Source organism: Rhinolophus ferrumequinum, chromosome 12, assembly GCF_004115265.2.
Source record: "Rhinolophus ferrumequinum isolate MPI-CBG mRhiFer1 chromosome 12, mRhiFer1_v1.p, whole genome shotgun sequence".
Taxonomy (NCBI): Eukaryota; Metazoa; Chordata; class Mammalia; order Chiroptera; family Rhinolophidae; genus Rhinolophus; species Rhinolophus ferrumequinum.
The window spans coordinates 67,622,005-67,649,754 of record NC_046295.1 but is presented as its reverse complement, the minus strand read 5'-3'; the positions used below and the strand labels follow the sequence as shown (position 1 = coordinate 67,649,754).

The following is a 27,750-nucleotide window of genomic DNA, read 5'->3' as shown; positions in this document are numbered from 1 at the left end:
TGAGGAAATGAGTGAGTGAGTGAGTGAATGAATGGCACAAGGAATAGGTGTTTAGGTATCTTAGAAGTGGGTATGTAAATGGATGAGCGAACGAATGACTGACTACATGGAAAAGAATACAAAGAAATGGAAAAAAAAAAGAAATGATCAGATAATGAGTCAATGAAGACACGGATGACTAATGGGGACAGGGGAGAGACACAGAGCCCCTGGGCCAGGGATATCTGGGTGAAGAGAGTTCACTTTCAAGCTGTGGGGTGGCAAGTTAACCATAATTCACCTAATTTATTCCCTGCCCTGAGCTCACACATTCTAAAGTCTCCTGAAAATCAAGCCCATGAGATGACCCCAGGACTCCAAAAAGCTGCTCATTCATGTGGGCAAAGAACAGGTATCAGAATCTGAGCAGGGCCTTGCAGAGGTCGTTCCCCTATCTCAGTGCCAAGACCACCCTTGAACTCTGAGTGGTTCACGAGAGACAGTCCAGTCTTCTTTTAAGTACTTTATTCTATTAGCCATTGTAAAGGCTCCATTCCAAATGTGTGCATACATGCGCGTGTGTAAATGTGTGTACACACACACACAGACTTGTACACGTACTCATATACTTGTATGTGCACATATAGTTTATGTATCTAATGGCCTTCCTGTTGCCATCTTGTCATCTTCTTCAGTCTAAGAGACTCACCAGCACTGAAGATGGGGACAGAGTAGGGTGGCAGGTGCAGGACAATGTTTAGAACCACTTCACTTTAAACATAGGGACACTGCGCCCAGAAGGGGGAGAGTCCTGCCCTGCCCGGTGGTTTTCCTATGTTGCTCATCCTTCTGCACACCCAGCCCTGTGAGACAAGTGTCATCGCACCCATTTCACAGGTGAGAGTGAAATACACAGACTCAGATCCCAGAGCTGGCAAGTACAGGGCTATGAGTTAGAACCTTGTCTCTCTGATTTCCAAGCCCCATGATGAGTACGATGGAGCCACACAGAAGGAAGAGAAAGGACGGCAGCAGTGGAAGGGGACAGAGATGGGTAAAGGACCAGAGGAGAGAAAAGAAATGGGGGGAATGCAAAAAAATCAAAAACGAAGAGTGATGAGAATAAGGAAAAAAACTGCTAAGCCGTCGGAGAAACTCAGGGCTGTGTGTGTGTCATGAGATCAGTTCTGAAGGGGTTTTTAGGGAGCAAGGACGAAGCAAGGCGGCAATGATAAAATTATTTTGAGCAAAGAAGGTGCAGCCTCCGAGAAATAGACAAAAGCTGTCTTATCCCAAGAGGCTGGACTAAAAAGGAAAGCTCTGGTCGACAGGAGGCCATCGCTGCCCTGTGTAGCAGTCCTGTCTTAATTTCTCTTTCTCTGCACGCCCCTCCCCCACTCCTGGGCAGCTCTGGGCTTCAGGACCAGGCTGCTGTGTTGTGATATATGAGCCCTAATTGGCATCATTACAGAGCGGTGATCTCACCAGGCTCCCGCCTCTCCTTCCCCAGAGGAGCAGGGAGGGTGGCAGCCTTGGTGGCAGTAGCAAGTTTCTGAAGGCTCCCAGCTGCCACAGGAGCCTCCTTGTGCTGCGTGGGGAGGGGCCCAGAGGAAGCTGCCCTGGGTGGCTCCAGGCGCGTCCTCCAGCCCCCAAGCCCACCTCATGCTAGCACATACCTCACCCCTGTTGCACGGCCTTTGATCAAGGCCCTCTCCTTGGATAGGTGGGCTCTCCCCTGGGAGGGGCCCAGCCGGGGAGGGGGATCTGAGGGGCCTTTGGAGGTGAGAAGGGAGAGGGAGCTGGGAGTCCTGAGGGAAACCTGCCTTCCCTCTTCCTGCTCCCTCAGCGTCCCCCATGTGCCCCTCCCACCCTGGATGACCATATTCTCAATAGGGGTGTCTGCATGGCAGTGGGAGCCTGGGGTACAGGGAGGGGAAGGATATTCGGGTGCCAATGTCATACAATGTCATACAAAGGTGTCCCTTTGTGCTTTGACCACAAAAAAGCTCAGTGGGTAAAGGAGCACTACTGCCACACCTCTGCACTGTACTGAGGGCAAGTCCAGAGCTGGGTATTACGGCTCATGTGTGTGTGGGTGTGAACGCATGTGCAAAGTGGCCACGTGATGTATTTGTGTACGTGTCTGTGAGAGAGAGACCTGTTTGCCTTTTGTGCATCTCTGTGTGTTTGATATGTTTGGGGGCATGTGTTTGTGTCTGTGATGTATGCGGCTTATGTGTCACATTTGTGTGCGTTCTGTGTGTGGCTGTGTGTTGGGGGTGATGTATGTGTGTGGCACTTGGCTGATGTGTACATGCTAAGCATGAGGTTATTGAATGATGGCCATGTTTGCGTCTATGTTTCGTTATTTAGCATTTGTGCTTGTGTTTAGGCATGTGGGAATATATTTGAATGTGTCAGTGGATGTAGACATGAAGAAAGTATGTTTTTATAGTTTTTTTAAATACAAGTAACTTAATGAGTATTTTTCTCCTGGGCCTGCTTAATGCCAGTCATGAGTATGACTGAACAGTCACTTGTGTATCCTGAGTTGGGGGTAGCGGCCCCATCACAGAGGTACGTGTCCAGAGCCACGTACACCCATCAGAAATGATGGAGAGAAGCGTTGCCTTGAAAGGCTTAGCTAACACCACTCACAGTTGCTACACCTGTTGCCCCAACCTTCTAGAATGTCTGTATCGGCAAGCCCTACGACATCCCACCTTTCTGCAGCCTCCTGTCAGGGTCCTTCAGGTTGGTGACTCTGTAGAATCTTAAAGTACCTTCTACATCTTCAGAGAGGACAACCATGAACTTTGGTGTTTTCTGACCGTTGTAGGAGCAAGTCCTCTAGACAAAATGCCGGAGGGAATACTGATCCCCCCTCTAAATTTAGGTTGAAGAACCACTGTGCCCTGAGGCTATGTGTTTCCATTTTCAAAAGGCAGTGGTCAGGCCCCAGCCTTCTCCACTGTCTAACCCCAGACTTCGCTTCTGGACCTCAAGGGGTAACGCTCATTTTGCTGGGTGTAGGATGTGTTGGCTCAGTGTGACTGAGAGTGAGCGTGTGCACAGATAAACCTTCTGCTCCCGACATCCCTGGTGATTGTCCCATAAATCACACCGGCCATGAGAAAGGACATTCAATTTCCCGGGCTTTTCATCATGGTCAATTAGGGAATCAGCCCAAAAGGTCAGCATAACTGTCCTCAACTGAGGTCAGACTCAATGCACGCCCAGCTCCCCAGAAAGCCTCGGAGCCTGTGATTAATGCCTCTGTCCAGACGCCTGGTTTCAACCAGGCAAATCCCTGGCATTGAACCCCAGGGTATCTCCCCTTACTATGCGTACTTTGCAGACTGGCCTATCACCACACAGACAGGATTCTGAAACTGCTATTTCTCCTCAGTTTGGAGGCAACTGAGACACCATGAAAAGAACTCAGGCTTTGGACTGGGAGAGATCTCAGGCTTCGGGGCATGTTCTGTTAGCCCTCCAAGTCTCAATTTTCTCAGCTGTTGAAGGTTATTGAAAGGGTAAGATACAAAGTCTCTAAAGTGCTTGATGCAGGGCCTGACCCTTACTAGGTACTCATCAGTGGTGAGTATTATGCAAATTTTCACATAAATAATAAAGGCAGCCACACTGACCCACGATTGCTCTCCTAAATATGATGTGTGTTCTTATCTCCTTCCCCCGTCACATGGTTCCTTTCGTCTAGAATGTCTTGTCTTGCCCAACAAGTTCTTTCAAATCCCTGTGTAAGTGTCCTTCCTCTGAGAGCCTGTGTGTCCCCTGAGGCACTGACCAGCTCTTCTGTGCTCCCTGACTATGTACAATCCCCTACCATTGCTTCGCCCACATTCCTGCCTTAACTCTCTCTGGGAGGACAGGGTCTGCTCTCATCCATTTCCGTTTCCCAGTGGTCTCACACGGGAGAGGCACCCAACTACCCAGTGAGGCACTAGGCTGAGTTTCCAGAAGGTCTTTCCCCTCCCACGGCTCACCCCGCGCACCCATCATACCTATGGCATAGCCTTCGGGGCACTGAAGTTTGAGGTTGCTGTTGAGCTGGTCCGGGGCTGAGCACTCGCCTTTCATCTCCTGGCAGACATGGAAGGAGCCACTCCAGGTGCCATCTTTCCGGCAGTGGATGACATTGCTCCCACGGCCCTGAACACCACAGAAACACAGTCAGGACCAAGACAGAACCCCTTCTCTCAACATAATAAGCCTCTCAAAAGAAAAGAGAAACCATGTCTCATCTCCCCAGAGATCTGAAAGGATTGCCAAACAATTTCTTAACAATGGTGGAAACCCAATCACCCTAAAATAGAGACATTGTTAATATCTCCATTTTATAGATGGGGAAACTGAGGGAGGACTCGATGTAGGGAGAAACTGGCTCAAAGCTTCCCAGAGAGACTAACTCCCAGGTTTCCTAAGTCCTGGCTTAGTGTTATTTTAGAGATTTCAATCAGAGGGATTTGTTTTGTTGGTTGTTATTTTTAACAAGGTAGCTTGGGTCCTGGAGCTGTTCCTGAGGAGGTAGGTACACACACCAGTTTGCTTCCTCTCAGCCAATGAGGAAGCAGCCCATGGCAGGACTCTGCCATATGCTAACTAGGTAACCTCGGGCCAGCTGAGAGCTTTCTCTTCCAGGGCAGTTCCTTCCTCTCCTTTCCCAGCCCTTTCTTACTTAGGCACCATTCCATTCCATTTCCATTTCCATTTCCATTTCCATTTCCATTTCCATTCCATTCCATTCCATTCCAGCAATAATGGCACTAAGAGGGTGGTGTGGGGGTACTTTTATCTGGGCCCTCCCTTCAATTCTTTAAAAGAGGCAGCATATAGTTCCTCAGTCTTCTGCCAAGTGGTAGGCAAAAGCAACTCGCAGACACGGTCCTTTCTCAGAGCCTCCTTTCAGTGTTTAAGATTCTAATGGGAGGTCCAGCTCTATAGGTATTTCAGAACTGCCCCTGAATTCAAAAACCATTTCTTAGGCTCAGTCTGTGCCCAGGTTTGTGAGGTCCAAAAGTAAAGCGAGCCAGTACCTGCCTCAGTGAGCCAGGTAGAAAGACAGCCATGCAAGCTGTCAGTCAGCCCCGTCACTATGACTGCTCAGTGGCAGTGCTGTGAGTACACAGGGGGTCACCGGCTGTGAGGGGGCAAGCAGGGAAGGCCTCTTAGAGGAGGTGACACATCGAAAAGAGTTTTCAAGGATGCATAGAACAGGGATGGACATTTCTGGAAGGCCAAAGGTCATGTGCAAATGCAAAGAAGTATAGTGACAGCAGAAGCCCCCCTGCAAACACTCACACACACACACACACTTCTTGTCTTGTGACCCAGAGGGGAAAACCGGGGGAGGGTGAGCTATTAAGGCCAACAAGGTGGGGGGGTTTAAACTTCAGCTTACTTTTGGACTCTACCCTTCAGAAATGGAGAACCATGCATGGTTTCTGCACAGAGGGTCGAGCTATCTGCAAGCAAGCTGTATACTTTCCCTCTTTCAAGCTTGTGATAAAAAGAGAAATTACATGAGGCCAGAGGAGCTGACCGTACTCTCCTAGTGCGACAGTATGTGGAATGGCACCCATGGTCTCCAGAGCCCGCCCCCTCCACCTTGATTCTGCCTAACTCTCCTGCTCATTGCTCCCTACAGCACCTCCACCAACCTTGAACTTCAGTTTAAATTGCCTGCATTCTTGAATGCACCATAAGCTGTTGCGCACCGCCATGCTTCTGCTCTCATTGCCCCTTCTTTCTATTTTCTCCTCCTTGACTTCTTGCCCAAATGCGTGATCTGGCACAAGCCATCCTGTCTTAATGCAGAGCGTTCCACCTTAAGGTCTCTGACACACGTCACCTCTCTATCATCTGTTCCCACCTAGATGATGAGCTCCTCGGGGCCGAGGATGGTGCCCTGTTCAGCTCCATGCCCTGGGGGCCTTCCACCATGATTTTAATGGGTCCCGGCCACGAAGTCCATTCATTCATCTCTCAATAGATATTTTTGTTCATTCGAGAACTGTTTGTTTAACAAAAGATCAGTGAATAGGTAGAGAGTTATGGAATGCATTTGTTTAATAAACAAGAAGGTAAATGCATGCCTGGATGCGGAAATAAATGAATAAAGTGTGTACATGTACAAATGAGTGAATGAGGGAATAAATGAATGAGTGCAAGCATGAGGAAATGAATAAACTCTTTGAAAGGGCTGATACAGGCTGAAGCTCTGCTGTCTGAGAAAACAGCTGCAAAGAGACAGGATTCAGAAACGAAAGGGGCCCCCTCTCTGGGCCTCTCCTGGGCCAGCCTGAGGAAGGTCCGATAGCAGTGGAAACCTCTGTGGCCATGGGACAAGGGTGGCCTATCCTGAGCGTGCAGCTGCAGGACGACTTGCAGAGTCCACCCCAGGAGGTTCTGTGTGAGCTCAGGGCAAGTTTAGGCAGCTTCCTGTGGCTGCAGAGAACCCCGACTCTCCCTCCCAGTGCCCCAGGCCCCAAGCCCCATGATTCTGCTGGGCCCTCGAGGGAGTAGGAAATTGACCCCAATTTCCTGGAGCCTTGGCCTGAGCCTGTGATGCATTTGGCCTCCAGCCCCTGAAGGGCTGCAGACCTCAGCACTACGTGGGCCAGAACTGGCTGGGGAGCTCGGTTTGCAGCCGAGAATGTATTAGAACTAGCTGGAATCTGCTTGGGGAATTTCAAACTGGGAAGGCTCCACCATAAAAGGTGGGAGCATAAATGCTCTGCTCTTGCTGCCTCCAGTCTCTCTCTCCCTCCTGCCCAGTTCATCTGGCACTTTCGGCTGTTGACTAAATCTGCTTTAAAAAAAACTCCTTCTGCTAAGACGCCGTGGCCTTCCTAACAGGGCATGCTCATAGGCTGGCAGTCCAGGGCTTCCACAATGGAACTCAGACGACACGTCCAGCCCTGTCTCCTGCTATGCGCATGTCCTTCCTTCTGGTCTGGAGGTCACCTTGTCTCTCCTGCATGATGCTCTTGCTGCCCACCTCCATACGTTGGCTGTGCCACTGCACATCGCAACCTTTCTGGAACCTCTCTGGCTTTTCAAAACCTCCTTTAGGACTAGATCGTGGTGCCGTCAGGACTTGCCTACCACTGAGAGCAGATCCTCTGGGTAGATCCTGGAAGTTGAGTCTAATTGGACCATAGAAGACCTGACATAGAGCACACAATCTGGGAAGACCAGGCAGGGAGCCCACTGGTGTATTTGGCTCTGAACGCACAACTCTGCACACTAAGGTGAAATCTCACTCAAGAGGGCTGAACATCCCTCAGCAAAACATTTTGCCTCTCTGTGCTTGTGTATCCGTCTGCAAAAAAGCATGTTGGGCTCTCTTGAACTCTTTAACTACACAGGTGCACAAAAAGCTGAAGGCTTATAATAATTATATGATCAAATACCTATTATACACCCAGTGTTTCCTGCACATTTCAAAATCCTTTTAACAATGCACTCAAGTATAAATTATGTCCCTTTTACAGATTTGGAAACTAAGGCTCAGCTAGGAAAGTTAAGTATTGAAATGATGCTGGTGTAATAGTTAAGAGTACGGACGTAAGCCATACTGCCGAGGTACCAGTCCCGTCTCTACAACATCCTATCTGTGTGCCTTAACTTCTCTCTGCCTCAGTTTCCTCAACTGTTAAATGGGTATGGCATCCACTCCTAAAAAGTCATTATGAGGATGAAGTGAGTTAGTGTATGTGAAGCGTTTATTGCTTAACACACACATCAGGTTGTCTAAGTAGCTCAGGCTCTTAACTGCTCGACTGTACTGTCTCTAGGGGAACTTCACAATCAACCAAACCATCACCCACATTTTAGAAATGGCGGCAGCCAGAATGGGGAGGTAACGTGCCCCGTCGTGTAGGGTGCCAATGCTAGAGCCAGAGCTCTTGACTGTAAGCCTCTGACTTTACTACCATGGAGGGGAAAGGAGAGGCAGGGAGCGGAGGGGAGATGAGGGGAGACAGAGAGTCCGACTTCTACCGAGCAGAAATGAAAATGAACAAAATAGTGACAGGGAGAATCATGGCAGCATCAGGGCAACGCAGAAGCGAGAAGTGCAGTGCAGGATATAAAGAGTTAAGCTTTGGAGGCAGACCGACCTATTATCAGGAACCTCAGTTCTGTCACTTCCTAGTTGTATAAACATGGGGCAAACCACTTTACCTCACTGAACCACAGTTTGCTCATCTGCAAAATGGGACAGTAATGCCAGATGCTGTGGGGCTTCCATAAAGCAGTCTGTGTAAGGCACTTAGCCCAGCAACTGGGGTGTAGTAAATGCTCAATACATGGCAGCTGCCGTTACTTATTAGCCTCTATTCCCAGTCAATGCCCTCACGGGCATTTGTTTCCCCTAAGTTAGGTACAGGGTTGACATGTCAACCCAGGAGTAAGAACGGGCAGAAAATGTGGCTTGTGTGATGACTTGGTGAGGAGATCTGACACTTTAAGATCTGACTCTGCTGGGAACTTGCTCTGGGACTTGGGTTAAGTCCCTCCCCTCTCTGGGCTCCAGTGGTCCCATCTACAAACCAAGCGGGTTGCAGTGGGGGATCTCTTGAGATGCTGCACCACACTAGTATCATATGGGTCTGTAATGTTTCTGACTTCCTCTAGGAAGCCTGGGGTGCGTGGGCAAACTCTAACCAACCCTGAAACTGGAAGCGGCCCCTTCTTGCAAAGGCGGCATTGCACCAGACAGCCATGCTGTGTCCATAGCAGAACCCATAAAGGCAGGGCCAGTTGTCCACCACCAGTGGCAGAAAGGCTTTTACAGGCACCCTCTGTGACCCTGTAATGAACTGGGTGCCGTACTGATTCCGGCCCCACCCTTCCTCTCTTCTTCCCGCTCAGCTGCCGAAACCCATCTTGGAGGGCATGACTGTTCACCAGGCACCTACTAGCCTTTTCCTCTCTTGCTGCAGCCTCGGTGAATTCATCTCCCACACACCCTTCCCCATCCAGAAACGGCCCACTCCCCTAATCCCCTCCAAAGCCCTCCCGGTGCTTCTCACGCAGAACTGAACCTGAGTTATCGCCTCGGACAGCTCAAGAGCATCTGAGCTGGAGTAACACTGAGACAATGAGCACTCCTCCCCAGTCCCCTGGGGATGGAATCCCTGCCCTTTGCCACTAGATGTCTGGAGGCAGCGGGAACAGCAGGGTTAGGCAGTCAGTCAGTCAACACTCCCTACGAACTGGGAACCATGGGCACGCACCACGTCTCCCAAGCCTTCTTTCCTCATCTGTAAAATGGGCGTAGGGTTTCTTTTACAAAGTTTTTCTATGAGTTGTCAAAATCAGAGAAAGTCTGCAGCACCAGTTTGGCATGAGGGAAATGCTTCAAAATTTTTAAAAAGCTATTATTATTAAGGTTCTGTGTCTTGGCTTACAGGGATAATACTGGATCGTACCATAAAGTCTACAGCTGAACTGTCCAATATGGTAGCCACTATACAAGGGTGGCTGTTTACATTTCAATTTGAGCTACTTAAAATTACATAAAATGTCATATTTAGCTGCTCAGGTACTCAGGCTGTGTTTCAGGTGCTCCACGGCCATACATGGCTAGTGGCCATAATATTGCATAGCAGAGATATGGAACCTTTTCCTCACAGCAGAAAGTTCTACCAGGCAGCGCTAGTCTAGAGAATCTATGTATTCTATAGGTTTACTTGAGTAGGAGATCAGGTTTCCTAGTGGTTCATACTGGTCTCCCAACTACACATCCTGGCCTCATGCATGATGGCTGCCCCCACTTCTCTGACTTTCTGGGGCTAACGTTGAAGCCATTGCCTTTGTTTTCAGGTTCTATAGGAGACCACATGGAGGACCAGGGATTATCTCCACTAGAAGTGAACTTAAAGGCGGGCTAGTTCATTTGTGCCTTCCCCAGGGCTGCCGTATCTGGTGGTATAAGTTGTGCACTGCACAATTCCAGGGGCTACTCACAGACACACCTTACACTCATCACCTCACTTAATTCTCACAAATAAACTATGAGGTAGCTGGTGTTATTACCACCCGGGCCATTTGATGTATGAGGAAACCGATGCTTAAAGAGTTAAATAACTTGCCCAAGTCCTCCAGCTAGTAAGCAGTGGAGCCAGGATTCGAACTCAGACACCAGATCCAGCATGACACCGGCTCCCAAGGAACGAATAAAGTGGAGGTTTTATTTGTTAATTTGCTTTTAGTGGCAGTGGGGGAGAGAATGTGAATGTCCCCTATAATAGCCTCTGTCCTCTCTGCCAGGCTCTGGATCTTGTTTGGAAAGCAAAGAATTCCTGCTCCCTACGAGCTGTTTGATTCAAGATGCTCTGGGCCATGCGTTTCTGCTGTGTTTACAGGCAGCAAGAGGGGATCTGAGGTGAATACTAGATTTGGCTCTCCGTCCCTTGGTCTGAGGGTAGAGGAAATTCATTTGCAGTACAAACTAGCAACGTCAATTGTATTAGGAGCCCATTTGGCACGCGTTCCCTCATTCTTTGAGCCGACAAGCAATACCCTGCTCCTTTGCGTCTAGCCTCTCCGCCAGTTGCCAAACAGAACCGCTTGAGTCGTCTGATAAATTTACATTTTCCTCTCCTTTAAATACAAACTGGCCATGAAAGGTACTTGGCAAGCCCCAGGCAGACTGGGTTTCAGTTTGATAACATGACCACGGCCAGAATATTATTTGGCTCAGTAGTCGGGGTAACTGTTAGCAACAGTTTTACATAAGGGAGTAAGAGGGAAGTTGAGCAGCCTGCGTGAGGCCGTGGTAATCTCTGGCCTTTGCTTGTTCCAGCATGGGCTTCTGCTTCCCTGGCAGTCAAGAATGGGAATGACTCGGGTACACAGACATCGATGAGTGTACCTACTGGATTCAGTCTGTCCACAGTCGGGGGGACCTGGGTTCTGATTCTGACTCAGCCAACACCAGCTGTGTGACCTTGGGTGGTTGAGTGACTTCTCTGAATCTTAGTTTTCTGAACTGGAAAACGAGGAGATTGGCCTGGATGTTCATGCAGCTCTTTCTCATGCCGTCACTCCCTGAGCACCTACTAGGTACCTCGCCTTGTCTTAAGTGCTGAAAACACAGGGAAGATTAAAGATGCGGTCAAGGATTTCACAGCCTGTGATGAGGGACATAAAAGGAACTGTGTCCAGTGCTGTAAGGGGGAGCCCTGATGAGGGACACTGAGCCCGGCAGTGGAAGGGACATCAAGGAAGGGTTCCGGGAGGAAGGGGTGGCTGAGCTGAATTGTGAAAGAAGTGAGGCAGCGGGAAATGGTGAGAGAAGCTCTTTAACAGAGAATGCAGAAGAGAGATCCACCTTATTGGGAATGGAGGTGAGGACTGAATGCTACGCTGAGGAGTAGGGATTTTATCCTAAGGGACACGGGAGTCGCTGGTCACAGGGGAACTGCCATGATCAGGTTTCTGCTCTAAACAAACCAGTCTGGCAGAAATGTGGACTGGAGAGAGGTAAGGGCATAGAAGCAGGGAGATGACAGGAAGCTGCAGGTGGCCCGGAATAGAGGCGGTGGTGGCCTGAGTTAGGGTGGCAGCTCTGGAGAAAAAAGAGGTCAGCTTCAGGAGATGTCTTGGAGGGAGAAGGGGTAGAACTTACTAACTGTTTGGATGTGGGGAGTATTGAGTGAGAGGAGGTGAGCATGGTGGTTTGGCGGTGCTTGGTGTTTGGTAGACACTAATAAAGATGAATAAGAGTTAACTGAGGGTGAAACCTGCACTGGGGCCCAGCTGCTGAACTTGACCTCACCTGGATGAAGACCTTGCACCCTTATGAGACATGGGGGATCAACCCTGATTAGGTCTGTGAAGGTGAAACTTGTTACAGATTTTGGTCTTCTTTGGAGCCAGCGGGCCTCTCATTTCTCTTCCCCATTCTTGACTCCTCACACATCGTATTGGGTGTAGGGGATGGTTTGTGTGTGGGGATTAAGGAAAATTCATTCACAGAACTCCAACAAGAGCAGGCAGGAGTGCTGGGCTTTCTCTCAGTTACATGTGAATTAAGATAAAATGTAATCCCTGCCATCTCCTTTTCTCCCTTTTTCCATAGTATTCTCAAAACTGTACCTCTAGTCTAAATATGGCTCCCTTTCTCGTGCTGCTTGAGGAGCTAATTAATGTCTTAAGATAGCGGTAGTCCTGGGATTTTAAATACTTCAGGGACCAATATAGAGGGGATAGTGGTAGAAAGCTGGCAAAAGAGCCTTGGTCATTCCCATCACAGTAATGCAACTTTGATCAAGCTCATACATTGGGATTCCATATATGATTTCCTTCAGAAGGGTTCCGATACTCATTTTTTTTCAAAGCTAAGAATCTCTGAAAAACTAAAGCATGGTGTTATAGGGAGGAAAAGAAGGCACAGAGAGATTACAAAGGAAGATCATTAGAACCCAGTTTCTTAAATTCTGCGTTGGTGATACAACCATCATGGAATCCTGGCATCTGTAGAGTGTCCTAGAAGAACTGGTTCTTAAAATATACGTTGGTCTTTGTTAAGCAGAGAGGATAAGGACCAATGCATTGATCTCAAGTTCGAGGAGTCTCACCTGGGTGGTGTCACTGTCTTCGCACTTGATCCTACACTCGCTGTTGAACTGGAAGCCACTAGAGCACTGGTAGAGCCCATGGAATTTCGGTGGAGGTGGGTCACAAGTCACAGGAACACAAGCTCCTTCCTGCCAGCTGCCATCTTGGGTACACTGAGTCTTGAAGGCTCGTCTTCAAGGAAGAGATAAAAAAAGAGACATCTCAAGGACCCAACAGCTAGACTCACACTTTACCAAAACACCCCAGTTCCTCTGTAGCCCCTGGCCTCCCATTTCGCTTTCCCAGTCTGGATTCCCGACCTGTCCTATTTGGTGTTGGGGAACATGGGCAGGCATTAAGGAAAACTCATTCATGGAACTCCTTCAACAGGGGCAAGCCAGAGTTTCAGACTCTGTTGTAGTTTACCCGGGAATTCAAATAAAATTCAAGCCTTGCTAGCCCTTGTCCTTTTCCTTTCTTTCAGAGGGCTCTGATGGGTGCTGACACACTGATGGTATTAACACTCACCGTTTATTGAACAATTACTATGTGCCAGGCACTTTGCAAGCACTTTACATATACACCCTCATTTATTCTTCATAACAATCCTACATGGGAACTTAGTATTATCTTCATCTCATTGTTGAAAAATAGAGGCCCAGAGAAGTGAAGTCACTTGTCTAAGGTCACACAGCCAATAGGCAGTCATTAACAATGTCCTTCTAGATTCCCATAGGACAGAATAGGGTGAATGGTGGGTATCGCCTCTGGGAAAGAAACGAACACTTCCTTCTCATCAGACAGCCACACCTGGCTCTCTAGCTCCCCAGAACCTGGGAGTTTGTTTGCAGCCTCACTTACTTCTTTGATTTCCGAGAGGAGCTGGGCACATGATATCCAGGTTTGCACTTGTACTTGCAGAAAGCGCCCACCTTGTGCCTGTTCTCTCGGCACCGGGCCGTCTGGAGGTCTGCATTGGGCACTGGGGGCGGTGCTAGGCACATGAGCTCACAAAGGGCTTCCGGGAAGGACCATAGCCCGTCCTCCATGCAGGTCAGAAGGCTGTTATTCCCTGGAGGAAACAGACAGGCAGGGTTAACAGATGGGGGATTCCGGAGAGTCACTCCAATTCACGGGCTGCCTGGACTTCAGCCAACTTGAAGAACCAGAGGCTCTTCCACATGTAATTCCAGACCCTTCCATTCACAACTCAGGAACCTAGGGAGATCCAGAGAGCTGCCATGAAAAAGAGATATAGCTTGGGGAGTGACTTAACCCCTGTCTCCAATGAACTAAAACCCAAGTCTCCTGACTCCTGCTTCTGAACTGTGTCCTCCGTGACCTCAAGCTGGCGCTCCTCTCGGAGCCCTGCACCCCTGTATGTATCCTAGCTCCTCTCGTGCCTGGAAGTGACAGCATCGTGGTATCTGAAGGGCTGACTTCCTTTTCAGGCCCCAGTTAGTGAAGCTTTGCCAAAGCAGCTGAGAGAGCAGCACTTCCCCTGTAGCCCGTGCCAGCTCTGACAGACGTGCTGATTACCATCGGGAAGCTGGCCTGATGGGGAACGTTGCAAATAAAAGTAAAACACGGGGAGTTAGGCTTTTCACTGCCAGGTCGTATATTACCGACACAGCCTGCCCCAAACCTCCCCAAGACAATTAGGAATGGACCTAAAACTTGGGTTTCTCAATCAAACGCTCTCCTTCCTGGTTATTACTGAATGGTGTTGACAGCCAGGGCTGGAAGCACGTGGGAGGCTCTGGGATTTGGAGTTTGGAAGGTCTGATTTGAAGGTTGGAGGGTGGAGTGATAGGGACGAAACTGACATTTACTATGTACTGAGTGTTTTTGATGTGCAATCTCATTTATTCTCATAGTCGGGCTCTTAGTGTGACACTTTGTATTCGGAAATAGAGACTCGGAGAGTAAAGTGACTTGACCAAGTTCTCATAGTTAGTAAAAAACAACACTGAAAAGCTTAAAAACATTGTTGCGTCACTACAAAGATAGTTGTTATTTTTAATGGGAAGTTGGCTATATAAACTCAACAGAACCTGTATTCCCTATTCTGAGAGAGTCAAACCCCAACTCTCTTATCTAGAGAAAGAAAACAATTGCTCCTGCCTTTCACCGTGATGAGATAAAATGAAACAACACTTATGAAAAGGGTCCAGGAAAAATGCTGTCAAATTCCTTACTTGCTTCCCTCCCTCCTTAACTTCTTCCCTTCCTCCTCCCTTCCTTCCTCTTTCTCTCCCTTCTTCCTAACCTTTTGCCTTCAGTAGATCTAAAAGGACCACGTGAGTTGCACAAAGGCCTTCATTTATTCAGCAACCATCTATTTAGTGTTCATTATATGCCGGCTACTCTTTTCTATATTGGGACAAAGCAGGGGACAAAGTTTGAAAGAAAAAAAAAATTCAAACCCTGCCCTCTTGGAGCTTATATTCTAATGGGGTGGGTAAGAACATGGGAAATTATACCAAGAAGTGAATTATTTCATGTGCTAGAAGGTGGTCAGTACTGTGGAGAGAAAATAAACAGGAGAAAGAAGAAAGTATTGTGCAATTTTCACATAGACTCCTCTACCCCTACTCATTGCCTTCTTTCTTCTTCTGTGTCAGCATGATTCATCTGGTGAGCACAAGACAATTTAGTGTCTATAAACCCCACAGAGGGTTCCATGTTGATAAATTGTGATATTACAAAACAAACTAGATATTTCTACATCAATAAAAGGAGTAAAGGGTGTGGAAGGATAATGCATTTGGTTTCCATAAAGCACAGGCTTCCAGAACACCAGAGACTACAAACTGCTTTTTGCGCTGCTTTTGTGATTGGGACAGTGTTTTGGGGCGCCCAGGCATAGCAAAAACTTAGGGGGAAGGCACGTTATAAAAGGTATAGGGAGAACACCCTCTTTAAATTTTCCAGGAAGGATAAAATATCTGTGGAAAAAGTGTCGAGACTCAAAAGTATACCCTATCCGCTATGCAAATAGTAAACTGTGAAGTGAGAGTCACGGTTCTTCTGTGGCAAGATAAGCTAACAACTGCAAAATGGGAATCAAGAGAGAAAGTGTAGGCAGAAATGTAAATTCTGGGAGAGGACAAATAGGAGTGAGCTCTGTACCGCAGTCAAAAGAAGAACCACGCTAAAGCAGGAACTGGGGATTCAGGACCATGGACATGCCCCCGCCCCTCAACAAACAAAATCCAGGAGACGCAGACACTGAACTGTGCGGAATCCGGATTTCCAGGCCCCAGCTGCAGTCACTACTGTGCACCCACCAGGAGGCCCTGAACAAAGGAGGGCATGACACATGTTGTCCGTGCCCTGCCCACATCCCCTCGGTACTGACCACTATACTCTGAAGGATGCTTACTGTACCTGCAACCCTATGCCGGAGGCCCTTTGTCCTGGTCATGGATGCGTGTTCTGCCCGCACCCAGGACAAGCTCACAGTCCTGAGGTATCAAGGACCCTGGAAGTAGCACTCAGCCAGTGATGCAGTGGGTAGATTAACATGTCAGTTTCCAGAGGTGCAATAACTGTGAGGAATATTCTACCCTGTCCCACCGAGGGACTGAGCTCTGCTTGCCCACAGAGGCCACTGGCTTTAGAAGAGACCTTTGATGCTTCTGTCACTTCCACACCTCCCTTTCTCACTCCCTCACCTGTGTTTCCTAGGGAAACATGACTCAGGATACTGGTGAAGGCATTTCTGAGCCTGGAGTTCCTTGATGTGGGGAAGTGTGCTGGTGTCAGAGATTGGGCTCCAAAAGGTTATGTGAACCTGACCTTCATTTATTCATCTTTTAAAGTCTGGAAAATAAATCTTGCTGAGCTTGTCTACAAAGGTGCCTAAAGAAATTTCAATCTCTAATGAATATTAACATAATTGTAACACTGTCAAAAGAGATGTGCCTATTTTTATTACTTAATCTAGAAGATTAACCAGGAGACCAAGACTTTTTGGGAGAATCTTTAAGATAGAAATTAACTTAGGGCAGAATCCAAAAGGAGGACTATAAGATGAAACATTCTTTTAGGAGTTGTATGAAAATTCCTGTTTGTGGGAAAATGCCCGAAGAGACCTGTGGGATAAAGCTAAACACTCCAGGGCCTGGCTTATATGCTTCTGAGAAAGAGGCAAGGGCCTCTGCCTGAGAGAGGAAAGAGAATTTGGAATTCCTAGAGGGAGGGAGGCTGTGGCAGGATTCTGAATGGAGAGGGTGACGGGTGATGAAAAGAGCTGAGGGCCGGCAAGAAGGTTAATTGCTGGGCACTGGAGGATGTGGCCAGGCTCCCCGCCCACCCACCTCAGGTCCCCGGCTTCAGTGAAGTCTAAGAAGTCAGAAGGGGCTCAACAGTATTGGGTATCACATGGAAACTAGTGCATAGACCACGTTTTAAATCTGAGGTCATTAGAAAGGCAAAGCCGACATAGAAAAGGCAACAAGAGCCAGAGTAGAAAGCAGGCCTTTGAAAAAGGTCTTTGTAGGATGAGGGCATGCTTACTTTAGAAACTCCCGACTCCGTAGTCAATATCAAGGAGACCCAACACGGTCAGGTGGAAGTGCGGTGATGTAAGTCATGTTGCTGTTTTAGCCATTCCACGACCCGTTTATGATTTTGATTTTGAGTTTGTTTTTTTTTTAACTTGAGAATATGATTTTCCCACGTGTGTTTTTGTAGGTTCTGTCTGTGCTGATAGTGTTCCTTTGATAAAGGACCTTGGCAGAAGTGATTCTAAGGCTGTGAATTCTCCGGGATATTTTGCATACATCTTGAAGAGGGCTTAGAGTGTAAGTCAAAGTCAAGAAAAATTCACTTGGCATATAAGAGGTAAGTGGGTTTGTGGTGATACCTGTGCTCTACCAGGTTCCCAAGATCTACAGTTGACAGCTTGTCCTGGGTGGTGGCTGCTCACCCTATGAGTGACTCTAACCTCTGGGTCCTGGAAGGAACAAGGGGCACAGAGCACGTCTGTACAGCTCCCAGGACTGAGGTCTCCCTGGGACAAAGAGGTCAGGGGCTTGGAGAGCAGCCACTGCAGAAGTCCTCACATGGATGCCTCTTGGGAAGATGAGTACTTACTAAGCACATTCTCTGGCTCTGGCATTCTTATACTCCTCCATCTGACCCTTCCGTGGGCACTGCTAAGCCTGTTTTACCAACGAGGGTATTGAGGCTCAAGAGATGTGAATTGCTCACCTAAGATCACGCAGTGGGAACAGAACCAGGAGTATAACCCTGGTCCATCTGATTCAAAAACTAGTGTTCTTTTGGCTTAAACCATATTGCAGGGCAAAGAAATACACAGGGAGGAAGGGAGGAAAGGGAAGCAAACAAAATAATGGGGGGCAAATTGTTTTGATCAATTCTTCGCCTCGCCTCTCGAGATGGTGGGCGTTAACGAGCTCAGGAGAAAGGAAACAGGATGCCCCCCAGGCCTTGCTGCCAGCAGATCCAAGCAAAGGCATCCGACCTGGAGTCTGAGCCCCGGATGATGCTGAGAACCACAGGGTCCTCGTGGGTCAGTGTGGGGCCTGGGAATTGCATCCCGGAATTCTTGAGGGAAGAGCTATCAAAATGATGGCCTCCACAGCAGGGCCAGACCCCTCCACCAAAGTCAGCAGAGAAGCAATGGCAGAAGGGTCTGAATCCCTTTGATGAAGAATTACTATCAGCCACAGTGAGGGTTGTAATGATCAACGCGAATTTACATACACCTCCTTTTCCCAACAGCCTCTGACTGAGAGCAGTGTCATTCCTTGGTCTGGACTTACTAATACACCCCACATCTGGGCCAATGGGGCCAAGCGAAGGGCTCTGATAGCCTGGAAGACGGACGGTTTGTAATTTCCATGGGTCTCTTCACCTTGCTCATGTCAAATATTTATATAGTAGCTCAAATGAACTGTCTACAGTTTTTTGCTTTGTTTTTTTTTAAATTCAGATTGTCTTGGGTAAAAAATGAGGGGACCTACGGGATGCATCCTCAAAGTGCTCCCTGCTTGTCTTTTGGGGCAGTGTAGTGAGATTGATGTCTTTCATTCATTTCTTAAAATAAACATTTCTTATGGTGTTACTGTCATCAATTCATCCAGCCATCTAGTCAATACAATACAGGTACTAAATACATTATTGAGTCTCACTATGTGCAGATCCTGGGTTTCCTGAGAGCAACGTTAAAAGGAATTTGACACAGCCAACTGCCTTCCAGGGGTTCAGTTCACCCATCTTTTGAAGTTACAGATCCCCTTGAAACTCTGGGGAAACTGTTGACCCTCTCTGATCATCAAAAACCCTGAGATTCATGAATACATAATATTACATCTAAGTTTAAGTGAACTTACAGACTTCCCTCCAAAGCCCCCACACCCCAAAGAAGTCCACTCTTGCACACTGTGCACAATGATAGACCTCCAAATAGCATCTGTGCTTCAGTGAGATATCATTTTTGGTATCTAATAAAGGGGTGATATTTCCTCTGATATACCACGCAAAGGGAGAGGTTCCTGGCACCTCTGAGAATTGGGTATATTGCCAGATCCAATAATCAGTCAGAACCCAAGAGCCTTTATTCAGATAATGTTGTTAAACTTGCTTTGTGATTTTGTACAAATTCCTTCCTTCCTCTTACTGGACCTCATTTTCACCCTCTTTCCAATAATCAGTGATTCCTGATGAGCTGTTAAGAGCCCTTCTAGTCCTGACATTCTAGGACACCCAGGCCAGCCTCTCACTCCTTTCCAAAATGTGGTCCCTTCTTTAGCATTACAGACGATGTCTTACTCAGGCTCTCCACTCCTAGTGCCTAGCCCAAGAGATGCTAGTAAATGCTACCTAACCACACCCGCTCCTCTTTCTCAAGCTAGCCTTTCTGTAAAAGTAGCCGTTGGCTTTGGAGAAAGGCAAGACCTGGGCTCCAATGTGAATCCCACTACTAATGAGGTGTCCTTGGACGATTTCCTCCTCTGTGAAAATGGGAAAATAATAATACCTCTTAGGCTTACGGGGCCCTAATCCAGTGAACTAGTCACATGATCCAAGTGTTATTCTTTTTAAATTTTCTTTTCCTCCCTCTCTCCCTCCCTACGGTCCTCCCTCCCTTTCTTCCTTTCTCTCTCTCTTTTCCTTTTTGCAAAATTTGCAAGAACTTGGAGGGGATTCCATTGCCACACTTATCCACACTCTACTGTTTCTTTAGCTGCCCAGCAAGGAAGTTTTCGTAAGGACAGTTGGTGGAAAGAAATCAGGAGCGCAGTTAAATCCATGTAACACTGGGTGTGGGAGGCCCAGGAGAAGAGCCTGAAAGCAGCCTCTGAGTTCCCCAGAGGAAGTGGAGCGGCAAACCAAGCCAAAGGGCCCTCTGTACCTTTCAACTGCGCTGGGTGACGACACTGGAAGGAACATTTGCTGCCAAAGGTGGTGCCCTCGAGGCAGGAGAAGGAGGCAGCATAGACGTGATGCTGATCCGGGACGCCACAGTCCACAGGCTCGCATGCCACCTGCTTGTTCCACTTGCCCTCAGTGCAGGTCACTGTGACGCTGGGTCCCGTCTGGAAGGCAGAGGTGTGCACAGTGAGTGGTGGCAGACTGCATCCCAGGTATGGGGAAACACCCTTCTCCCGGAGGCTACATCTCAGGGTCTTGTCTGGGCACCAGGAGACCAACGCTTAGTGTTTAACATTAGCTCACTTTTAATGACCTCAACAACTGTATGAATTAGGCATTTCAGTTCCCAGATTGCGATGCAGAAACTGAGGCTCAGAGACAATAAGTGATTATTTCCAAGTTACACAGCTGGAAAGAAGATCGGTGGCCACTGAACCCAAAGGCTATGTTCTTAACTCTCTGTACTCTCCAGTCATTATTTCCATTGTATTGGTGAGACTCTTGACACTCAGAGACCTCTGGGGCATGCCTTCTTTCAAAGAGCCTCTGAAACATGACACAAAGGTGGGGCCCGGGCTGGCGATCTTTGTGTCTTTCTTGGCTCTGGAGGAGGTTACAGGGAACCTATGTAGTATCTGGCAGGGCGTGGGCATCGTCCTGGGATCTCGGACACCTGATGCTTGTCCTCTGTGCTATGAGACCACGGGCAAGCCTCGTTCCTTATTTGAGTTCTGTCATTGGCACTGAATCCAAGGATTGTTCTAGGAGCCACTTCCTACTCTGAAATGTGATGGGTCCATAGTTGAGAGACGTAGATGTGAAGGAGGAACAGGCTGGGAAACGTCATAGGGTCAGCAGGGATTTGAAGCAAACTAGAAGATAACAGGGCTGCAGGCGTGAAAGGGTGAGGTCAGACTACAGTGCCAGGAAGGGGCCATCAGCAGCAGCCCTGGGGGCTGCCATTCAAGGAGGCAGCCGCCAAATCCCAGGGGATTAGGGATGCTAAATGTTGATCTGGGATTTTAAAAGCTGAAGGACATTTTTCCCCCCTTTTGAGCACACATCAAAGGCAGTAGAGGTCCCTCCCTGCCAAAACAGCCTAATTGTTTCCACAGGAGTTCAGACCTGCCGTGTCTGACACAGGGAAACAGGGGTCTAAGAGAAGCGCTCTAGAGCTTCTAGAAGGTCTGAACAAATAGATGCTGCCAGCAGCAAGGCACCTGCCCTGTTTGTTTACAGAATGAAGGTAGTCTGCTGGCAGGGCCCTGCCTCTGGTGACAGAGCTCTGCACCCTACGTCTCAGGGCTTCAGTGCCACCGTGCCTCACGCCCCCACAGCCACCTGAGACCCCCACAGCAACATCTGGCTGAAGCAACATTCTGTCACGTCTCAAATCTACTCGCTGCCACTCCCTTCATGCGCGACACATCCCTCTGCCTGACCTCTTCTCATGACTTCCTGAGGGCTCTCCGTGCGGCCAGTCTTACTGCCAGACTCCAGCCACACCCAGGTGGGCTGCCAGAAGGACCTTTGTCAACCCTGATCAGACCACGTCATTTCCTTCAACAGCTCCCTGTTGCCCTAAAGATAACCCTCAAACTTCCTGACCTAGCTAATAGGGCCTTGTACCAAGGATCCTACTTGCCCCTCTAGCCCCATTGCTTAAGAGAACTCAGGAAAAGACAAATCTCTGTGTGGCATGCTCTTTCTCCCCAGTGGGCTTCCACGCACTGAGCCAGAGCCTGTCTTTCTTCCCTCTCCCTAACACACATGCCTTTGCCCACCTATCTAGTTCTCAGTTTTCATGTCATTTCTTCCAGGGCACCTTCCTTGAATCCTCCTGTGTTTTCACAACACACTACACTTCCCTTTGCAGTGCTTATTACTCTGTGAGGTCATTAGTCATTCATTGTCCGGTCCCCACCACAAGTCACCAAGCTCCTTCAAAGGAGAAACGAGGTCTATCTTAGTTACATTTTTTTTTTCTCTAGCATCTAGTATAGCCTCTGGTTCCCAGTGAACAGATGTTTCGTGATGAATGAATGCATGAACACCTCGTGACAGAGGGCTTACCTCTTCCTAAAGCTACCCATTCAATTTCAGAGGAGTTCTGACTATAAAGGTTTCATTCAAAATGCTCAGCCTGGGGTCTTCCAGATTTGCAACCCACACTGAGACTTTGACACACATTGTGTGAAACACCCCTGTGCACAGGAGCCATTATCTTAGAAACTCCAGATCAATGACTGATTCATTCAATCAACACATATTTATTGCGTATCGACTATGTGACAGCACTATTTTAAGAGCTTGAGATCCAGCAGAGAACCCACTCAACATCTGTCAGCCTTTCAGACTGGAGAGGGGCTCTCGGTGCAGCCCCTGCACATACCTGGCTCTTTATCAGCTCGTCGTCCCGCTGTATCTGGAGCACGTAGCCCGTCCGGCAGCTCACGGTACACTGGGCACCGTGGTAGCGGTCACTGCTGGAACAGTTGAGAGAAGCGTTCTGCACAGCCAGCTCTGGGCAGTCAGTGGCCTCACACGCGAGGTGCACACAGCTGGAGAGGGGAGAAACAAGAGGCTAAACTCTCCAGGTACAAAGCAAAGAAGTCCTGGGGATGTAATGTACAGCATGGGGAATCTAGTCAATGATATTGGGACAGCGTGGTACAGTGGGTGTCAGATGGTTGCTGGACTAAGGTCCACTTTAGGTCCATGAATGTTCAATAACTATGGTGGACGCCTGAAACTAATATAATATTGTATGCTAGCTATATTTTAATAAAAATTCATTTTTTTTTTTTAAAAAAAGGAAAAACAGGAGGGTAAGAGGGAGTTTTCTTGCAGGACCACTGCAATCCAGCTGAAAGATAAAGGCTAATGGCCACCCTCTCCAAAATTTCAGGAGGCCAAGACAGAGGTGGGGAAGAAGAGACTGAGGAGGGAAGGAAGAGGAGCTGGCTTGGGTTAGGAAGATTCTGGAAACAGTGGTCAAAGCTTATCATTAAGAGCACAAGTTAAGACCCAAGGTTCAAATTGTGCCGCCTGAAAGCTTTATATGTTATTATGCTTCAAGTCTTGCAGAGTCTCAGTTTTTCCATCTGTGAAGCAGGGGATCATTATGATTACAGTTAGTATTCACTGTGTTTCTTATCTGCCAGGCACCAACTTGAATGAAAGCCTCTTGATATGGTATAATAGTACTCACTTCTGAGGCTCGTCCTGAGAATTACATCGCAGGGGTTCAGAGAAAGCACAGCGCAGAATTCCTGGCACACAAAAGCCTTCAATACATGGTAGCTAACCATACAAATTAATCTCCGCTCTACTACCTAGAAGCTGCGTAACTTTGAGCAAGGTACATCGCCTCTCTGACCTTCAGTGTATTCTCAAATTCAGCCAACCCACAGACTCAACGGAGGTGTTGAACGTAGACGTCTTTAATAAACTGTAACGTGATTTATGAATTGTGAGTAAAGCTGTACAGAGATCATGCCTTGCGTCTTGCTGCAGCTGCTGCTCCAATCTTCCTGCCAATTTGAATTCTACCTATTCCTCAAGTCCCCGGTACACGTCCATTTCTACGGGACGCTGTCCCTGTGTCCCCAGGTAGCTCCCACACAGGCGTTTTGCCCTCCTTTCTCTTAACGCCATTGTGTCCTGCTTCAGGCACTGAAAGCACAGGTCCTGGGTGCCCACCAGCGCCGGAATCTGTGCTAATCCTCAAGGATGCAAACGGATATGACATGACATCCTCGTGCTCGGCACAGCGATCTTTCCCCTTATGTTAGAGTTACAGCAACACTCAGGAACATTAATTGCTCATATCCATGAGCTCACTCCATCCTCACAACAACCCTGTGAGCTAAGTGTTATTCATTTTACAGTTGGAAAAATCGGGACCAGTGAGATTAAGTTACTTGTTTAAGTTCCCACCCAGATGTGTGGCTCCGAAGTCCTGTGGGAAGCCTCTCCCTACCCCTGAACTAGAACTTCCCTGAGGGTAGACAGAGATAATGCCACTTCATCTTGGTACACTTTGCACTGGCAGGAAAAACGCCTTGCATATAGCGATTTCCTAACCAGTAGGACACACAAGGCCACGGTGTCCTGCAACAGCTCCTAAGCATTTAATAGAGGTTCAGATGTTGATTCCTAACACTGAAAGCTTCTAAGGAGGCATTTTTCTCTCACTTCTGCCTCTCTGACTCTGTCTATCCAACACCTAGCAGGCATACAGTATGCACAAATAGCTCGATTTCTATTCAGGGCCTCAAAGCTTTCATTTTCCTGTTTTTATTTAGGGGACAGGGAGCAACTAACTGATGGTCAAACCAGCGTAAGAAATCCCCAATCACGTTTTTGGTGCCAGTTTCAAGATACACTGCTGAGGGTTTTACCCTCATGGCTACTGACCCGCATGCTCCTTCCCCTGCTCAGAAGTATGGTGAGAAATAAAGCGGGGAGGGTGGGTCAGGGCGGGGAAAGGAGGAGCTAAAAGTCTCCAAAACATATCACAACCAAATTCACTTTTGAAAACACGGGAAAAGGACAAGTGTTTGACTTCGGTCTCGGACCCCGCACTGCTGTGGGCTTCCCACTCCCCACGTAACCCCCTCTGAAATGCAGGGCTAGTGGGACCAAGTGACACTTGCTGAGATCCTCGGATTCTCTGCCCTCCTTCCTGTTCCCTGACAGCCTTGGCATTGCACTAAATGGAGACCTCGAAGAGACTGGAACTGTGGAGTCAACCCAGGGCTTTGACACCAGACAACGCATCTGTTCACATTGTGTAAGCGCTGCGGGGGAAAGGGCCACATGGTTCCAATTTAAGTAGATTTACTCTGTAAGCTACTAGCTTCGAAGCTGGTCTGCTGTTGTACGCCTTACAGATTGGTCACTCTCGCTCTGCACCCCTGGGCTCATGCCTGACGGCCACCCAGGGGACTCTGGGAGCCCTTTCGAAAGACAAGGGATCTGGGCTTCTCTGGGCTGCGGGGCCATCAGAGTAAAATCAACGCCCTCCCCAGTTCTGTGCACAGTCGTGTTCCTCTCAGGAAAAGGATAAATTGAAAAACTTAATTTCCTAGAATGGAAAGAGCAACCAGAGCTCAGCACCTGCACAAATCTGGGCTCCAGCCCTGGCTCTGCCACTGGTCAGCTGTGCGACCCTGGAAAACCGTCTGACACCCTGAGCCTCAGTTTCCTCATTTGTGAAGTAGAGGTAACAAAATGACTTCTCTCTCAAGATTATCAAAAGGGTGACGTGTCCGCCACTCGTTCATCTATTCAATAGACTTTGCCTGCGTAAGGTAGCATTAGGTTAATGAGACCAGTCAGCTTGCTGTATTGCAGGACTTCTCAGAACCTTGAATGTTCTAAAAAGCGCATTGTAGATTTCCAGAAGAGGCTAAGGTGCACATCATTCTCCAAACTCTGAGCACCTTTTGCTCTTGGGACATTTCTTAGAACTAGTATCTTCCAGAACACACTTTGAGGAGTAAGGCATCCCCCGCTTTTGCAGCACATCTGTCTGCACTTGGCTCGCGGGCTTGAAAACAGAAGAAAAGGGGAAGGGAGGTAATATGCGCCAGGCATTGGCTACTGTGTTTTAGCTGCATCATCTTATTTGCATCCTTGTGGTAACTCCTAGAGGTAGTATTATTAACCCCATTTTCAAGAAGCGGAGACTGAGAACAGGAGAGTTTAAATTGCTTATCCAAAGGCACGCTGTATAGACAGAATTCAAGTGTGGGTCTGCCTGTCTGTCCCCTAAGTCCCTGCTCCTTCCTTTGCTTTCCAGATAATTAGAAAGGGTTATGTGAACACATAGCCCCCAAATGATAAACATTACCCCGACTGCCCCTCCCAAATAACTCCCTGACACAGCCCTGTCATTTCTGAAACACAAAAACAAAAATTAAAACAAGGAAAACAAAACAAAGAAAAGCCTCTGGCTTCATAAAAAAAAAAAAAGGGGGGGACTTAATACTAGTGATGGATAGTCAATAAAAATAAGAAAAGAAAAAAGATGCTTTTCAGAAGGGAGGACTGTGGCTGATCAGAGAGATGTGGGAAGGGATTCAAGTACTGTATTGATGAAATTCCCACTTCTGGGCAGAGCGGGAGACAGCCCCTCCCCCAGAGGCAGAGAGAATCGGATCCTTAGGAACATTGTGTTTTTCTTATCTGTGTTTTAATTTATTTACTTACAGACTCACGGTTCCACGTGGAGGTAAAACCTTAAGTTTTCTGACAGTCAAGCCCCTAACTGCTGCCCCCACTACCAATGATTGGAATGGCCCTAATCACACGTAACAGAGGATACCTGGGTGGCACTGAAACCAGGACAGAGAAAGCCAGAAGTTATAGGGTAGATGAGGGCTCCCCTCCTGGCGCTGCCCCTTGACTCATGGCTTCACTCCTGTGCCGGCTCCTTAGCTGCAATTATGCCATGGGGAAGTGGAGATAATAACAGGCAGGTTGTTTATAAACCATTCTGGGTTACCCAGATGAGGACAGCAAAAAAACACAGCACGTTCAACACTGGAAAGTGAAGGGGGACGTGCTCTTGGCACAGAAGCTGCGGGGTCACTTGGGAAGTGAGACCGATCAAGAGTTACCAGGACAGGACTCATTTTCCTGCCAGGAAGTGGAGCGACTAGGGGTAGATAAGAGATCCTAAAAGGCTCTTGCGCCCCAGAATTCTAGAAGCCAGCGATGTGGTGGTACAAAGGAGAGGTTCTGCAGAGTCGGGATGCAGGCTCAGCGGCCTGCAGGGTCCAGGCAGACCATGTGAAGGCCAAGGTGAGCGGCGAGTGCCCAGTGGGAGGTACGTGTCTGGCCACAGCAACGGCCCTTCTCCACTCCGGTCCCAGGTGGCCGAGTGGGACTGAGGGTCTGGTATTTCCACATCTCCTGACGTATTTAAGAGGAGGAAGAATTCTGTGTAGTTTAATATCACTCTCCTGGTATTTAATCATTAGCAACTAACTAAAGAAGATAATTAGTGAGGGCCGCACGAACACATGTGGTTTGTGGCCTAGTCTGGCCTGTGGGACGGCAGAGTTGAATCCTCTGAGGAAGAGGAAAGAGCTCTGCCCTGGAAGCCCTGAGAACTGCATTTAAATGGCAGTGTTGTCCCTCACGACTGGGTGACTTTGGCTGACTTACTTCCCTCGCCTGGACCGTCGGTCTCCTGTCCTCCAAGGAGAGAGCTGAACCAGAGCTTCTCTTAGAGCCCCCAGCTCTCAGGGGTCGTGGTTTCGTGAGGATAAAACAACAGAAGGATAGCATATCAGAGCCCTTTGGAATGGGGAAAAATAGACTTTGATAATCCCAAGTATTGACAAGGATATAGAAAAGCCGGAACTCTGACAGAGGCCGATGGGGGTGAGAGCTGGATAACATTTTGGAGAAGAGTCAGGCAGTATCCAGTCCAGTTGAAGAAATACATACGCTGAGGCACAGCTGTTCCATTTGCAGGCACAGCCCCCAGGTCAGCGACCCCCGCCCCAACAGATATTCTGAGAGCTGCTGGTCCCTTTGTGGGATGGAGAAGTTCGGGGAGTCTGCGGACAGCAATCTGAGGCCCGGGGTCTCTGGCTGTGAGCAGCTTCGTTCTGGCCTCCAAATCTTATGTATGAATTCCTATATAATCACCTAAGAGGATCTGCCACGCATGGGCTCCTGTCAGTGCACAGACTCTAGGACATCTTGGCTTCCGCGTGTAGGCAGCCCTCAATCCTCACCCTGGCTGGAGGAGTTAGTCTG

The 27,750-nt window shown here is 48.3% G+C and overlaps 1 protein-coding gene across 1 annotated transcript in view; it reads right to left on the bottom strand.

The window, feature by feature from the left end:
* PAPPA (pappalysin 1) overlaps positions 1–27,750 on the bottom strand; it is a 234,916-nt gene that overhangs the window by 33,580 nt on the left and 173,586 nt on the right. The window contains 5 exon segments of the mRNA XM_033123868.1: positions 4,005–4,152; positions 12,591–12,762; positions 13,432–13,642; positions 19,955–20,138; positions 22,367–22,535. Of these exon segments, the coding sequence (XP_032979759.1) occupies positions 4,005–4,152; positions 12,591–12,762; positions 13,432–13,642; positions 19,955–20,138; positions 22,367–22,535 (884 nt within the window).